This window comes from Zalophus californianus, chromosome 4, assembly GCF_009762305.2.
Source record: "Zalophus californianus isolate mZalCal1 chromosome 4, mZalCal1.pri.v2, whole genome shotgun sequence".
Classification (NCBI taxonomy): domain Eukaryota; kingdom Metazoa; phylum Chordata; class Mammalia; order Carnivora; family Otariidae; genus Zalophus; species Zalophus californianus.
In genome coordinates this window covers 72,817,602-72,835,210 of record NC_045598.1, presented here as the reverse complement: position 1 = coordinate 72,835,210, position 17,609 = coordinate 72,817,602, and the positions used below count along the sequence as shown (strand labels likewise).

Sequence of the window (17,609 nt, the reverse complement as noted above, 5' to 3'; positions counted from 1 at the left end):
ACAAATTGGGGTAGGAATTATAATCCCTGGGACCGATGAGTCCTTCTTAACAAACATAAACTGATTCTCTTTTAGATTGTTATTTAGAGCATGTAACTATTTACTCTTTCTGGATATATGAACCCCCCTTGGTGTTCCACTAACAAAACAACAGTTAATAAATAATTTTTAATAATCTATAGGGCAGTTCAAAGCCAAAATATTTATTTATAATATTTAGAAAATGTGAGTGATGAGAATTATAGGCGCAGTTAATATTACTTACAAGCCGTAAGAAGCCCTACACTGAAAGGAGGACTGAGAGACAAACTATGGTTATTCAAACTTGGGTATTTGGTTGATACTTTCTCAAAATGAACAAAGTGTACCTGCCTCTTGGCAGAAAACAGTGACAGTGTTAGTAGCCCAGTGGTTCCCAAATGGAGCTGTTTTGACCCAGCAGGTGACATCTGGCAATGTCTACAGACATTTTTGGTTCTCACAACTGGGGGGTGTGGGGGAGTGCTACTAGTTAGGGGTCAGAGATACTGGTTAACATCTTATGTGTATAGGCAGCCCCTCATGACAAGGAGTTCTCTCGCCCAAACAACAACAGTGTTGAGGTAAGAAATCCTGTGGCAGCCAGTGACAAAAGTTAAGCTTTCAAGCAAAAAAATAAAATTTTGGAAAACCCAATCTGCCACCATAAGTGTGACAGTTTCCCAATACTTAAAAGACTTCTCTGATGAGATCAGTGGTGATATTAATGAATGTGAATTTCTGATACTGTATAATAAAATATGTCAACATTTGGATGGTCCACATATAATTTAGTGTATGAATATGTTTCCAGTGACCAATGCATGAGGTTATACAATTATGCTCAGTTAAAAAATCCATTCAAGGTGTAAAATATATCAATGGATTTTAATATAGCAGAGCATAAAAAGTTCACTGCTGTTGTTTCAGATTCCATACTTCAACAACTTTAAAAAACTACTACTTGTCAAGTTTTAGTGTAATATTAAAGAAAAACATCCACAATCTTCTCAAAGGCTCTTAAAATCCTCCCTTTTCCAAGTACGTATCTGTGTAAACCTGGATTTTCTTTATACACCTCAACCAAAAGAACATATTCAACAGATGGATTCAACAGCAGATATGAAAATCCAACTCTCTATATTAAGCCAGATATTTAAAACAATGCAAAAATGTAAAACACATCTCTTTATACTTTTTGGTTATTTGCATTAAAAATGGTTATTTGCATTAAATTATATTATTTATGTTACCATATGATGGGTTTCCTGTTATTTTTAAATTAATATTTTTAAAATTTCCCTGTAAATTGGTATAGTTATTGATATTGATAAATATCACACAAACAAAAGCTCTTTGGGGGTCCTCAATAACTTAAGAGTAAACGGAGTTCTAAGACTATAAAGTTTGAGAATCACTGAGTTCTCTATATAGTTCTTTAATGCTGACCTCTGTATTATTTAATATCCCTATTTTCTAGGTTCTGGGCAGAGATTATACTAAATAAACCTCCAGTTACAAATACAAAGAACAGAGTGTATGAAATCTCCCAATCTTTTGTTCCTTACAAGATCAACTGAAAGCTATCATAGGTAACACATGCCTGAAATGTGTTATGAAATTACTGTTTGAAAGTGTAAGGAGGAAGCAGTTTAGATTATGAGGTACTGCAGTTTAAAACACAATAGTTGCCATGAGTGCTGAACTGAATATTACCTAACAGGCTTCCAAGTATTACCTGATGTGTAAACAATATACATTTAAAGGAAAGGAGGAAGAAGTGTTGGAGTGAATTTAGAAATAACTATCAACAAATTCTGAAGTACTAGGTCACAAAAGAGTTATATTAGATTTTATAAATGTCGTAGAATCACCATTTATTTAATATACAATTTCAATGGAAATGAAGCCAATGCAAGGTATTTCCAACCTTTGCCAGGTATTTCCTACGTCATCATAGCCACCTTTTAATCACCCTTATCTTCAAATACCCTGCCATTTTAAAAAAATGTTATATGCCATGCAGTTATCGACTCTATAGATATGAGTTTATTAATGAATGAAAGCTCTTCTGAGTTAAAGGTATGAAGTTATTTGCAATAAAACAGTATTATTTAACTAATTACGTCCCAGAATGTTGCCAACACTTGTGTCATGAGAAACAAACCAAATTATTAAAAATGTGTATGTTTCAATATGTTTCAAGACCAAAGGGTCCATTTTGCCTATCATAAAGCAAAATAATTGTTCACTTTAATGAAGCATTTGCAGATGGCCCTGTCTTCCTGAGAATTAAGGTAATACAAAAGTATTTTTCTGATGTTACTAATGTTATATCTAAATAAACGGGTGTAGTAATATGTATTTTATAATGACATAAAAAGACAAAACCAAAAACAAACCAAGCACTATCATTATCAGGGTGAAGAATGGTTAAGTCTCCAGGCTTGGAGAGTATATCTACCTAAATCTTTCAAATATGAAAGGAAAATAATGTTAAAATATCTGCCTGAATTTTTCTGTGAGTACTGAAAATGTAATTTGGGAACATCTCTCATATACAAATGTTGGGTAGCATGTTGCATTCCCTCCCTCCTTTTTAAAGGGAATAGAGGGCTTAGGAGGGTGAGCTCTGGAATTAGAGTACTTGTGTTTAAATTCCAGCCCTACCACTTACTGGTAGTATAACACTGGGCAAGGTACTTAACCTTTCTGTGCCTCAATTTCCTTATCTGAAAATAGAGACAAGAACAGCAGCTACCCTACAGAACCGTTGCACAGGCTACCTGAAAAAATACATACATACATAGACAGACAGATATATACACACATATATATATATAACTTAAAACAGTACTTAATACACAATAAGCAGTCAATTGATGTGAACTATTAGTGTTATATTAAGTATTATTATTACCTAATTCCCCAAACTACATAGGGCAGCAACCACTAAACCATGGTATCCAGGGCTGACAGTGACACATGGTGCATGTAGGAACCGATGTGACTGCAAATCTTTTCCTTATCCACATTAATATTCTTCTGGTCAAAGGTGGGAGATGGATATTAACATTTACTGAGTAAAAACAGTGTAAATGAGAGGGCTAAAATTAAAAAAAAAAAAGGAAGAAAGGAAGAAAAGAAGGGAAGGAAGGAAGGGAGGGAGGAAAGGAGGAAGAAGTGTTGGAGTGAATTCAGAAATAACTATCAACAAATTCTGAAGTACTAGGTCACAAAAGAGTTATATTACTAGATTTTATAAAATGTTGTAGAATCACCATAATATCCTAAGTATATATATATATTTTAGAAGATTTACTAATACTAAGAGATCAGTGGACACTTGGGGAAAAAAAAAAGGTCTGGTCAGTTATCTGTGTTTGGATCAGTACCTTCTGCCTAAAGCTTTGAGACTAAGGAAAGAAACAGTAATTTCTAGAAAAGAGAAAAAAGTAAATAAAACAAAAAAAAATCACCTCCTCATGTGACACAGAAGGCACATGTAACTTAAGTGAGAAATTAATTGTCTGATGTTAATTATTATATCAGGTACCTAGCATCATGATTACACAACACTTTAGGCTCAAAAGGTGCAGAATTCACTCATTCAACTCATTTGCTAAGCACTTAACAGATGAATTAGGCAACTGTGCTAAACACTAGGGAAACAAGGAAGAATGAAATATAGCCCCTGCTTCAGGAAGTTCACAACCTTTTGGAGAAGACATATACGGAAACAAATAACTCAATTACCACAAATAAATGCTTAAAAAAAGGGGTTTAGATGGAGTGCTCTGGGAGCTTTAAAAGCAACATGACTAACTGCCTATGGGGCACTAGAAAAGACTTCATCGAAGAGCTAACATTTGAGCTAGACCTACAAAGTGGACAGTTTTCCAGAGTGAAGGAGAGACATTCTAAATATGGGGAACAACACACGTGCCAAAAGTATGAGGCAATAACTAAGTTTGGAGAAAGTAACACTTCACGTGGCTGAAGCACTGGGCACCTGAGGAAAAATAAGGCAGGAGAAGTTAAGTCTCAGATTACGTCAGATTGTGTCTCTTGTGTCTTGGGCAAACTTGTGAGCAATGGGGTCCCAGTAAAGGTGTCCCACCAGAAAAGTGACAAATCAGTTTGGTAGCTCAGAAAAATAACACCGGTGCTACTCTAGAGGATGCACTTAAATAGAAGACAACCCAAATCTGAACCTGCTAATAAGTAAGAACTGTTATTAGTCTCATCTTGTCTGAAAAAAAACAGCTGCTTTAGCAAAAAAGTGTTCCTAAACCGATGATCACAATTCAATATAAATTGCCACCATTGAGACTAAAAGAACCAAAGTACTTACACAAAACCTCATATGAATGAATAACTATAATGGTCTCAGAGAAAATTGTTAGGACTATAGTAAGAGAAACATTCAGCCCTGGAACTAAAGTAAAATATCTTTTTTAAATGACAAAAAAATTATGCGTACACCAAAATATCAACTATAAGTTTTACTTTTGCTTCTTTACACTTTTGGGTTCTTTTCAAAATTTCCACAGTAAGTAGTACATTTAGAATTAGTAAAAAAAATTTTAAAAGCACACTGTTCATTGCAGTTCATAAACAATTATCTTCATAAACATCTTAAAACTAAAATATTACCTTTTTGTCTCCTTGTTTTCGTCTTCTTAACCCTGGTCTATAATCATCTCCGAATCTCAGAAAGTAATAGTAAGATACTAGCCTCTCGATAGGATCCCTTATGACATTAATGTAAATTGGCTTCTTCTTCACACCAAATCTGAAGCAGAAGGAAACATAAAAGGTGAAATCTATATTTTTGTTCTGTTTTGGGGTGTCCTGAAATTCTAAGTTTGAGGTATAAATTCTATATGGAAAGAAGAACATGAGTTTATTTAAATAACATAGAATATGTGGAGATTAGGAAATAGTTTATGATTATGTTACAATACAGTAAAAAGGAAATAAGAATTTAAAAATTGCTGAAGATAAAGAAGAGAAGGGAAATTTGAATGAAAGACAATTTTAAATTTTACTGGCAAGAATTACATGAAGCATTTTAATTTCATGTAGCAATGATTTCTCATTTCTGGCTCACCAAACCAGACACGTTATCAATAGATACAGCGTTAAATCCACACAAGCGTGACCACTGGAGTCTACCTTCTGCTAGTGCTGATTTTATTTTTTTATTTTTTTTAAAGATTTTATTTATTTAGTTGAGAGAGAGAATGAGAGACAGAGAGAGAGCACATGAGATGGGGGGAGGGTCAGAGGGAGAAGCAGACTCCCTGCTGAGCAGGGAGCCTTATGTGGGACTCGATCCCGGGACTCCAGGATCATGACCTGAGCTGAAGGCAGTCGTTTAACCAACTGAGCCACCCAGGTGCCTGATTTTAAAGACAACAGTGAAAGACATTTAGTTTCCAGCACTGTTTCCTTGGGGAATGAGAAAGAGGTGAAGGATTAGAGGAGACAGAGAAGGCTTTTACTTTAGCAACCCCTCAGCCCCTAGAATCATCCAGCTGGCTCCTGTTCTAATATTCTCACTTGTCCCAGTCTTGAAACTTTTGTGTTACTTTCACCTCTACTTCCCTTTATTCTTCATTTAGTCCAGTTACCAAGTCCTTTTGATTTTTCTGCTGTTGGCTTCCCCACAGATCCGACCTGTCCTCGTCAGCCCTTCCTTTCCACCACCGCCCTCTCCCAGGGCCTCTTGCTTGCATCGCTGCAATAACCTCGTTGGTTTCCTTGCATCAGTGTCTCTCCTTCTCAATCTGTCTTCCAGACCAATTCCCAACTGATATCACTAAAACACCATTTATTAGATCATTCTTCTTAGGAGTCTGGAATAACTCTGCTGTTTATGTTGACATCAAACCCACACTCCTTTGCCTGGTTGCTGATGCCTGCTGGCCTGAGTCTCAGGTACCACCTTATTGACCTAACTTTATTTTTAACTGTCTTCAAAGAAGAAACCATCTGTTACAGTTTAGGCTCACCTCTTCTACCTCCCCCAGCGTATCACACTTATTCCTATTTCTCCTTATGTGCCTCTGTTCATTCTGTCTTCCTTCACTAGAACACCATTCTCATTTTTCTATTCTTTCTATTACATTAATGCGTTTTAAGAAAACTTTTTTGTGCACCTGATACATGCCAGCACTATTCTAATACTAGGAGTACAGTGGTGAGAAAAAAAAAAAAGACAAAATTCCTTGTCCTGGTGGAGCCAACGTTCTATTTGGGGGAATATAAACCAGTAAGTAAATATGTGAGATGGTAAAAAGTACTAAGGAAAAAAATGATGCAGTGAAAGGGAATAGGGACTGCCAGAAGTGGGGAGAGTACAATTCAAAATAGGGGTTTCCTGGCAGGCCTCTGGAGGAAAACGTTCCAGGAAGATGAAACTCCAGGAGTATGAAGTCCCTGCCCCCCTGGCGCCCCAGCAGCTAAGTGCCAGGCATTTTCAGGGAACAGCAAGGAGATCAGCCTGGCTGGAGCAGAATCAGAAAGTGAGTAGAGAGAAGGGGGTGGGGTGGGGTGGAGGAAGTGCAGATCATGTGGGCCCTACAGAGCTTTATAAGCATCAGGAGGGAAGCCTGAGTCATCAGAGAATTGTCACGATATGGGTTTAATGTACAAAAGGGGGACTATAGTTACCAACACTGTACTGTAAACTTGAAGTTGCTACAGAGAGTAGATTTTAAATGTTCTCACCATAAGGATACCAACAACAAGATGGTAACTGTGTGAGGTGAAGGATGTGTTAACAAACCTTATTGTGGTAAACACTTTACAATACATGTGTATCAAATCATCACACTGTACACCTTAAACTTACACAATGTATATGTCAGTGTATCTCAATCAAGCAGGACAGAAAAAACCCCACCACCAGCTGCTGTTTGGGAATACAATGCAGAGGGGCAATAAAGAAATCTTGTAAAGCCTAGGAAGGCTGGGGCACAACCTGCTGTCTGCTTTCATTAACACCTGCACCCAGGGGCTACTGCTCTCAGGCGATTCCACTCACTGCTTGTCCTACTAGTGTTTCTCTTGTAAGTCTTCTCTCCTCAGAACCATTATAAGCCACTTGAGAACAGGCACAGTACCGTACACTTCTTTTATATATTTCACAGGGCCTAGTAGACATAAATCCTTGCCCACTGATTAGTAATTTGAAAGATTAAAAAAAGATTATTAGCAATCTCTCCTAAAATAGGAATCACAATGAGAAAATGATAGACCTAAGCTTAGGTTGTGTGACTCTGATACGAGACAGTGAAAGTTGCTTATTCTTTTAACCACTCTTGATATGTTTATTCATCTGTCCACAGAAATCTTCAATTTTAGCTCACAGCTTATAACTTAAATTTCCCTTCTTACTAAAATCTTTTTCCAAAGGCATTAAAAAGCATATACCTACACTAACCAATTCCACATTTCCCCGTTACTTCTGCCCACTGCAATGTCTTACAATCAGAAGGCATTCTGTAAGTGCTTTCTACTGAGTTCTTAAGCAACTTAGTGAAAAGAGACTATAGAAGAGAAAAAGCAAGGTGCCTGGATAACTCGATTCTTTCAGCCTCTGAATTACTGAAAATTAACTAACCAGGAAATTCCTAATTTACACATAGGTTGTATTCTATAAGAACCACTTTCTGTGTAAGAAGGGGTCAGCTGTTTTGACTTCTAGTTCTTTTCTCACCATTAAGTGACTCAAGGTCACTAAAATTCTGTGTACATACAGAAATACTGCAAACTACAGAGAACCCTCCTGTCAAACATTATCATAATATTAAAGTTGTGAGTTGGTTAATCAGAATTGGTATGCATTTTTTTCACTCAATTCATAAAACCAATAATGCAGTAAACAATTTTTTCCCAAGCTTTTAAAAGAGGAAACAGTATCACTGCCAAATATATGGCACTGTCACATTAGGCATTACAGTAGAAGCTCCATGAGGGAAGAAACTGCTTCCCTCTTATTCATGGCTTTATCACTAGTGTTCAGTGTCAGACACACAGGTGTTGAATATTATAGAATTAGGTTGAACAGACTGCTGGAAAGTAACCACTTAGGAAGCCTTTCTGTGGGACAGTGTACTCAGTAGCGAGAAGAGTTGGTGGGGGGCATCAGAAATACACAGTTGAGGGGCGCCTGGGTGGCTCAGTTGGTACAGTTGGACTCTTGGTTTCAGCTTGGGGTGTGATCTCAGGGTTGTGAGATCAAGCCCCGAGTAAGGCTCCATGCTCAGTGTGGAGTCTGCTTCAGATTCTCTGTCTTCCTCTCCCTCTGTCCTTCTCACTCATGCTCTCTTTCTCTCTCTCAAATCAATCAATCTTTAAGAGGAAAAGAAAGGAAAGGAAAGGAAAGGAAAGGAAGAGAAGAGAAGAGAAGAGAAGAGAAGAGAAGAGAAGAGAAGAGAAGAGAAGAGAAGAAAAAAGAAAAACACAGTTGCTACCTTAACCGAGAGAGCGGAGTCTTGTAATAGGAAACTACGAGGAGGGGAAAGCACGGGATGATGGGGCAATGACTCCAATCTTAAAACTATGGGATTCCCTGGGAACCCCCTTACCATCTCCATTATTAGCCAGTGGCCACCCTAAGTCATTCTCTCGGGAGTTACCTCCTTCCCCTATCATCTCCCACCACTGCTTCCTCTTTTTTCCTTCCCCCCAAGTCCCTAACATGTGGGACAGACAGCAATTCTTACCAAGTGGTACCGAAAAGGGGATATGGCACTTTACAAAATTCTTTTTGCTGTCTGGAAAATGACTTTCTGGGGCATGGCTTTGGGTGGCATTTACGTGTATGAAGTATGATTTTAATGAGATAACATGTATGAACTCATTCTGAAGATGGATGAGACTATTATTTATATGTTAGGTATGGTTACATAGACATGGAGGCAGGAGATTCTAACAGAAAACAGGCATGATAAAAATAGCATCTGGGCCATTCAGCTCAGCTGGTTAGGAAACAAGCATCCTTTTAGGTTTGTAGGTTTAATTCTTTTGTCAACCAGGTAGTTTTGTACAGGGGGGGAAATGTGTTCTATGGTCATGAACTCCACCTTTCAACCTGGCTGGGTATCTGAGGTGTTCCTCAGGAGGGCTCAGATGAAGAAAAGACAATCCATCTTCATCCCCAAAATACAAACTATTATTGACCTATTAGAACATGATCTTCCTAGGAAGAGAACAGCATACTTAGTAGGAATCTGTGATGTTCTATAAAGATCAAAAGGCAAAAAATATAATCTGAGCAGCAGATTGGTAAGAAGACATTTTAGAAACCTTATTCTTGCCACATAGCATATGTGGTAAGACAAAGCAAGGAACATGAACTAGGCTCATGTCTTTACAACTACACTCTATATAGTTGGATAAATTAATAAATGTTGAGAATAGTTAAAAGAACAAGTGCATACTCAGAACATCTGAAAGTAACCCTGTCGTCTAGTTGGACAAAGCCTACATGGAACATGATGAAGCTGCAAGAGGGCTGACTAGCCTTTGGGAAGCATGATGCTTTGTGATTCCTGCTTCACACTAGATTTAACCTCTTTGGGGAAGCAGCAGTCTCACTGGGGACGCTGATATCTTATATATATTTATTCTGGACTCTCTTAGCCCTAAAGTTTCATAGAAATTTTCAAACCCCTCCCCATGTGGCAGGTTCCCATGATGTTGTTTCAAAAGTAGAGAATGACCTGTTGGGATCTGTTGGTCCCACTGGTGATGTTGTGATTTCTGTAGTAATTATTTACCTCTTAAAAAGGGCATTCATCTACTATGCATCTATTAGAATGGCCCAAATTAAAAAAAAAAAAAAGGTCAAACAATACCAAATGCTGGCAAGAACGCATAACACCTGGAACTCTCATACACTGTTGGTGAGATTGCAAATAACACAGCCGCACGAAAAAACAGTTTTGCAGTGTCTTATAGAGTTACTATACAATCCAGCAATCCCGCTTCTATTTGCCCAAGAGAAATGAAGAGGTATGTCCACATAAAATCTATGTGCAAATGTTTTAGCAGCTTTAATCATAATCACCAAAAGCTGGAAACAATCCAAGTATCCACAAACTGGTGAATGGATGAAGACTGTGGTGTATCCACACAATGGAATACTATTCATCCAAGAACTAACTACTGATCGATACATACATTGAATGAATGTCAAAAGCCTTATACTAAGAGAAAGAAGTCAAACTCAAAAGACTTGGTGACTGATTAAATGTACGTGGTGAAGAAAGGGGTTGTCCAAGATGACTCTAGTTTCTGGCTTTGATGTCTTTTTTTTTTTTTTAAGACTTTATTTATTAATTTGACAGAGAGAGAGAGAAAGAGCGAGCACAAGCAGGGGGAGCAGCACAGGGAGAGGGAGAAGCAGGCTCCCCGCGGAGCAGGGAGCCCAATGCAGGCTGGACCACAGGACCCCAGGATCATGACCTGAGCCGAAGGCAGACGCTTAACTGACTGAGCCACCCAGGCGCCCTGTGGCTTCAATGTCGTGACAAAGAAAAATGGGCAAACTTCCCCCAAGGGAGTAATGGAGGCAAAGACAGTCTTGAGCAATGCTTTATTAAGAGTTGGGAATAAGAAGGGCCAGCATGGATTCATACAGAGAGAAGAAAAACACCAGTAAGACAACGTGGTAACTGAGAGAAGACAGAATTATAAAAGAACATAACACTGCTTTGTGTGAGACACGGAACCTACTGCTTCACATACATTATCACATCTAATCCTCACAACCACCAGGAAGTAGTTACTTTAATTTAATCTTCACTTTACAAATGGGGAAAACGCAGATCTGAAGTGATGTGGCTGAAATGGCAGAGCCAGTAAGGAACGGGGAGGATTTAACCGCAGACCCAAATGGTTTTTGGAGACTGCTCCTAAACAGTCTTAGAGGATCAGTGCTGTAGAAAGAGCTGGTGTTACAAGGTCAATAAAAAGGCAACTCTTGCATATTGCCTGTAATGATTACAATAACTTAAGAAATGTTTCTATAATGTTGTGACATATTTGCTGAAAGCGAGAGAAAATGGTGCAAACTTCAACTGGTTCAGCAGAGAAGTACAAGATAAAAGGGACAATCTCACATAAATCTATACACTAACAAACTACATTAGGCCTAAAATATTGTCACTTTATTACTCTCTAAGATATTTCAGACCTAGTGAAGCATTCAGTTTTGTGTTTCTTGTCCTGACATAATCTGCTCTTTACTGATTCACCTCAATTGTTCTGAGAAAGACCCAGAATGACAGCGACAAAGACCCATACTCATTTCTGAGGACAATCACAAAGGTATACACCTGACATGCACCTGAATAAGACTGCTGTATCAAAAATAATTTCCAAATATCTAAGACAGATGCTGACATGTCATCCATAGGTAGCTAGATCATAGAAAATCTCAGCAGACTCTGATCGAAACCAGCATTCACACAGTATTCTTTCAGCTCAATATTATTCACTATAAAGGGAAATGTCACTGAAATAAATGAAAGAGGTGTTCTAATGTTTTTATTTTGTAAAATTTGAAGAAAATCAAAGTGGAGGTAATAGATGCTGCTGGTAAAGAAGGAGTATGAATTTAAAAGGGAGGATGATCTGTAATATTTTCACTGTTTATAATGAAACATAATGAACTGATAACTACAGAAAAAAATGGGGTTTCAGTGAACTCACTGAGGACAAGAACTACAACTTATTTATTCAACTTTATATTGCCTGCACTCTAGGACATTTTGAAAATGCCCAACCTATACAATTTCTTTCCATGAAAAGTTTTAAATTTATGACATTAATGATATCTTTTTTTTTTTTTCTCAAAGATTTTATTTATTTATTGGACAGAGACAGCAAGAGCAGGAACACAAGCAGGGGGAGTGGGAGAGGGAGAAGCAGGCTTCCCGCTGAGCAGGGAGCCCGATGTGGGACTCGATCCCAGGACCCTGGGATCATGACCTGGGCTGAAGGCAGACGCTTAACGACTGAGCCACCCAGGCGCCCGACATTAATGATATCTATATTATTTTAAAAATTGTGCTGTCCACCACCTGAAATGAAAACAAAAAGTAATTGAACACTAAAGAGAGAAATGGAAAAAGGAACTAGGAAATGTGCTAAAAAACAAACAAACAAAAACGAGAATGAGACTAAGACAAAAAGGACCAAGACAGGACAGGAATACAAACTTGGAACAAGGAGATGTTTTTGTTACTATGCTAAAGTTCTGAATAAAACCAGAAAAATAAAGCCAAAACATGGCTTGAACACATATAGGCTTACAAATAAAATGTGTGCTTCTTAGTGATCAGTCTAAACCAGAAATCACTTTTTTAATTTTCTTTATCTTGCTTCCTGGGTTTCCTGGGATATACTGAATTTACATGCTGTTTAGGGACTCTTTTAAGGCAACTGAAAAGCTAAGTGATTAAACATTTCTTTCACCAAATTCGACTGTTTTCTCCTGAAGGCAAGTATTTTAATGGATTCCACAAAGTACTATGGCAGTCAAGAATATGTTTTGAAGAATAAAAGTATTCTAAAAATTGGTGAAGTGATTTTTGTTTCCTCTTCCTTACTCCTTCACGGTCAGTATGCCTGTCAAACTAAAATTTATTTTAAAAGATACTAGTTACACCTACAATAGTTCTTGACTATATACCTCAAAATACATTCTTTCTAGGTGATTTCTTTCAGGCGTTTGTTTTAAATCTTGTAGAAGTCTACTGAAATTTTTCACAATACTTTTCACTTCCAGTAACATGAGACCCATTATGGAAATATTCAAAACCTTAAACATTCATGTTAGTATTTAATAAATGAGATTAATCTTTTCAAGAAACCTTATACTTTTTCAACTGCAAGAACCCCAGCAAACACCAGAGCTTCAAGTACAAGATTTTTGCCAAAAGCAAAAGCACTCAATATATTATTTTAATAATGGAAACCTCAAGTATTAGAAACCAAGCTGTGTGTGGAAAAAATAAATCATTTAGGTGAAAGGGTAACAAACATTCAATTGAAGGATAATGCAGCCCTGAGGGAAAATATGCATATGAATGGAGTTTATGAAACTGGTTCAGTGCCTCTGCAAGGAAAAAATAATTAGTTTATTTTAAAGCTGCCTATAAAATGTTTTCAATATTGCAGTATGAATTATTTACAGAAAAATGTACATCTAACTCTAAAGCTGCCATTTTACTGAAACATCTTGAGTACTGTGGAACTAGAAATAAAAATACATTGTTTCATGTATGTAATATCTGGGAGATTCCCTTTTAATTACATGCTCTTCAAAAAGTTAAGGGTTAGTATCTAAATCAGTAATAATTCATTCAATTCTTTTTCATTTCAAATTTAGGAGGTTAAAATGACTGAGATATCAATTTAATTTTCAAATTTGACACAGAATACTCTCTAGAGTTGACAAATACATGAGAGTATATTACTTTGAAGTCATGACTGCTAATGAAATGACTGAGGGAACATGTCTGAGCGTAAATCATTTTAAAAATACATTTTAAATACGTCTTTGAAGTTAGTACAGGTTATTGGGGAAAAGATTTGGATTTGAGGTTTTACCATAATGCTATTCTATGTGCTACAAAAAACATTCAAATGGATTCATAAAATAACCTATGTTTAGAATATTCCTTTTGCCCAGTTGTCTGAATAGTACTTCAGTGTGGCACAGACTCTAGGGGGAGCCACACAGTGCTTGGATACCATGTGTAGGCCTGTAGTTCTATGAACTTTTCTTGAGAGAATTATGATAGAACCCACTCCACCCCCCCAAAATATGGAAAATCAGTTATTTATCTCCAGTTTCAGGCAAATCATTATAAAGAAAAATCACTATTTTTTAAAAAGTCTCTTTTGAATATACCACAACGTTAAAGCAAAAACAAGGTAGCCCAAAAGAAAGTGTACACTTCACTGTCTCTTGGCTGAAAAGCAGAGGCGTGGGTAACCAATAACTAGGTGATGGGGTTCTTCGCTTTCTCAGTCCTCAATCAGTGATATGGTAAGTCAGAATCTGATTGGCCTCTAGGTTAAAACATGGCACTCTCCTAAAATAGTGTCACTTGCTTAGACAAGATGCATAAACAGAATAAGGATAAATAACTTCACCTGCATTTAGTCTACTTTGAATTTCTAAAATTTCTAAAATTAATGTGACAGTAATCAACTTATGAACACTAGAGGGCAGTAAAACATTAGAAGGTGTATTTATATCTCTAAAAGTGGCAAAGGCAAGCCAGCACATTTTTTTTTTTGAATCAAAATCATAAGAATTTAATAAATGTGTCTCTTTTTAGGTTGCTAAAGTACAAAGCATTCTTTAGTGTGTCATTTTGGTACAACTTACTTTGCAAAATCCAAATAAGAAACATGTCCATGATAAAACCCTGGTTTCATCTCTTTCCAGGAGGTTATATTCTTTACAAAGCGTACCTAAAACAGGAGAACACACTCATTACTGAAGTTCAATATAAAGGAAAATGAAATCTGATGATAGTAAAATACTTTCCATTTAGACATTTAAACAAATCACACAAGTTTGACAATTACAGAGCTTGAAACACAGGTTTCAACTAAGGAGAGCACAGTGTGATCTGTAATTACCAATTCATCACAGAGAAAGCCATTATCACCACACTCAGAAAAGAGTGAGAGAACCCTGAAAGAAAAATCCACACAGTGCAATCATTTACAATGCTGCACAGTGAGTAATTCACATGAGTGACGGGAGGGTGGGTACCAACACACGCCCAAGTCTGTTTTTTACTCCCAGAGACTTGTTATTCATAAAAACTCATACTTACTAGTGACTCAACAAATAAAACAAAAAGTAATCCCTAAACCAAAATAATTAAAGAAAAGATGATGATTATCAGAGGGCTTTAAAGAAAAAAGAGCAGATATTGTAAGTTCATTGATAAAGATTAATAAAATTAGAGAGGTCCTATAGGTAATATTTTAAAAATTGAGTATCTATTACTATTTTAATTTGCTGGAATTAAAAGCACTCAAAAGATTAGTTAATAGAAAAATTCTTTTAGTATAAATATGCTAAAAAAATTTTAAGAGCTGATTAATATAGAACTTGATAAGCCTAAGTATCACTAGCTGCAAAGCAGTGATACACTCTCAAAGAAACATGTTATATATTTTTGATAAGCAAATTTCTGCATGATAAACAGCAAGTGGTTAAGAATGTCTTCTAGGGACTAGATACAGTGTGGTGGAGAAGGGCTGAAGGGTAGGGGGCCCACCACCCTAAACTACACTGAAAGCTTCTGCAAGCTGTGACCTCAGTCTCTAGAGCACAGGCCTGTCAACTGCATACTTCTGACAACTTATCAATCTTGCATTTACATTTTAGAATGGAGTTAGTCACACGGAGATATTCTGGACCACTTCTACCAGATTAGTCGATAAATTAATGGCAATGAATGATGACGACTGCCTCCTAGAAGAGACCTACTGGTAGCTCAGAGTACAAAACAGTGCAGAAGCGGCCACATGTCAGAGAATGTGAACTAGGGAAAAACAGAAGGTTCTGGGAAAATTTATTTCTTAGGGGAAGCCTTAATAACTCACATACCAAGGGAAATAACGGAGTTCTTAGAAGGGAAGTGATAGGAACCTTATTATCTTATACACACACACACAAGCCCTTAAATCTGAAAATTGAACGTAGATGATGAAATTATGTTGCATTAGAAAATACACAGTTATATTCAGCAGATAGTTACGATTTTTCCCCAACCAAAAAATAAATAAATAAATAAAATGAGCCAAATAAATGTGTGATTTGAGGTTCTCATGTTCTTTCCTATCTGTTCTTTAAGGAAGGTTCCAAATAGAATGAAAATATCAAAAGACAAATGAAAAAGAAACAGAAAATTAAAATTAGATAACCCAAAAACTGAATCCTTAAAAAAAAATTCACATGTTGAATATGAAAAGTCCTTATAAACTGCCACTTACTGGTAAATTATTTCCAATAAGCCTTTGGTTCTGTGAAAATCAATTCCATTATTTCAGCCAAAAATGAGGGGGAAAATAGAAGGAAAAGAGAATAGGAATGGGAGGTGGTGGTTTAAGGGTACTTAAGGCATATTTAGCAACTCAGCTCTATTTTCCAGAAGCCCAGATTTAATGTGGATGTGATGGTGTGGGAGAAAAATGAGAGGAGACGGCAGATTGAAATCTGGGAAAATGGTGTTCTAGAAAGCCACATGTTAGAGAGGATCGATAGTACCAACTTAGAGTACACTGTGGTAAAAGACTCAGGTGGAAATAAGAGTTAGCTATAAATATACACTTCAAGGATCCTTCTTTCTTCCATCTTTCCTCAAGACAGTCACGATTAAACTGAACACTCCTAAGGACACGCTTCATGCAACATGTGTCCTTCACCATCAGGTGTAGAGCCCAGGAAGCTGAATAATGTCTGGACTGCTGCAGGGCTTCTCAAACTCAATTACCTGGGACTCCGGTCAAGATGCAGATTTGATTCAGTAGGTCTGGAGTGGGGCCCAAGATTCTGCACTTCTAACAAGTCTCCACAGGATGGCAGATCAGTGGACCACACTGAGAAGCAAGGCTTCAGCAAAGGTAGGCCCAGGAACTACTGCTTGGTTTTATTTACATGAAGCTTGTTTTTGTAGTGCTTTGCAAAGGAGTCCCTGAGGTCTATAAAAGCTCTTAGCAAAGACAGACTCTCATATTCACTGCTTTCATGATAAGGGGAAAAAAAAGTGTACTGAAGTAGAACAGATTTTTAAAGATTATCTTGTAAGCCACCACAAGATACAAAACAGAAGTGAGGACAGGAGCAGAATGAACCCTGTCTACTCCATCTCCTTCTACCCGCACACAGTGATGCCTAAAGCGTACTGGAACCAAAGCATTCCAAGAAACACAGTTTAAAAATAAATGAAATAAGAAAAAGGGTTGTTTCCAGTTGGGACTCAGGGAAGAGTTGAGTGATGGTGGAGAACAGAACAAGGCATGAAATCTTCCACTGCTGTCACCAACCTCAAGCTCTCTTGTTTACAGAATCATCATTTTAGAGGTGGAAGGGATTTAGGATATCCTGTACTCTTATTTTATAGATTAAAAGGAAGCTCAAGAACCACATACCTTAGATTTTGGTCCAATCACCCTTCTATACCACAAGCTAATTTCCTTATTATTGTTCAATTGAAGCAAAGTGGAAAAAAACCCAAAAGGATGTGAAAAGAAAGGAGAGTAGCATTTGTATCATGATTTTGATCAACAAACTTGGGCACTGAAAATTTCAGGTTTTATCCACTGCGGAGGAAACCCCTCAGATCTAGTCATTCGAAACTCATCACAAGATCTCAAAGCTCTGTAGATATAGCTCTCAAAACTGTTTATGTTCCTCATCACATTCATTATAACCTCCAAGTCCAATCCACCCTGTTCACTCCCCTTGTATTGGACAACCATTTTTGCACCAATGACCGCTGACTTATTCTTGCCTTTTTACTAGTTTGAGTAACCTCGGGGGT

General features: G+C 37.1%; 1 protein-coding gene across 5 annotated transcripts in view; it reads right to left on the bottom strand.

Moving 5' to 3' along the window:
* The window catches only part of HS2ST1 (heparan sulfate 2-O-sulfotransferase 1), a 176,482-nt gene that overhangs the window by 14,359 nt on the left and 144,514 nt on the right, over positions 1-17,609 (bottom strand). For all 5 annotated transcript variants that reach the window (XR_003521499.2, XM_027602736.2, XM_027602707.2 and 2 more), the window contains exons 3-4: positions 14,435-14,520; positions 4,675-4,813 (exon numbers count right to left, since the gene is read on the bottom strand). Coding sequence is in view for 4 of the 5 variants with exons in the window: in XM_027602736.2 (XP_027458537.1) it covers positions 4,675-4,813; positions 14,435-14,520 (225 nt within the window). In the remaining variant the exon portion in view is untranslated. The remainder of the gene's footprint in view (positions 1-4,674; positions 4,814-14,434; positions 14,521-17,609) is intronic.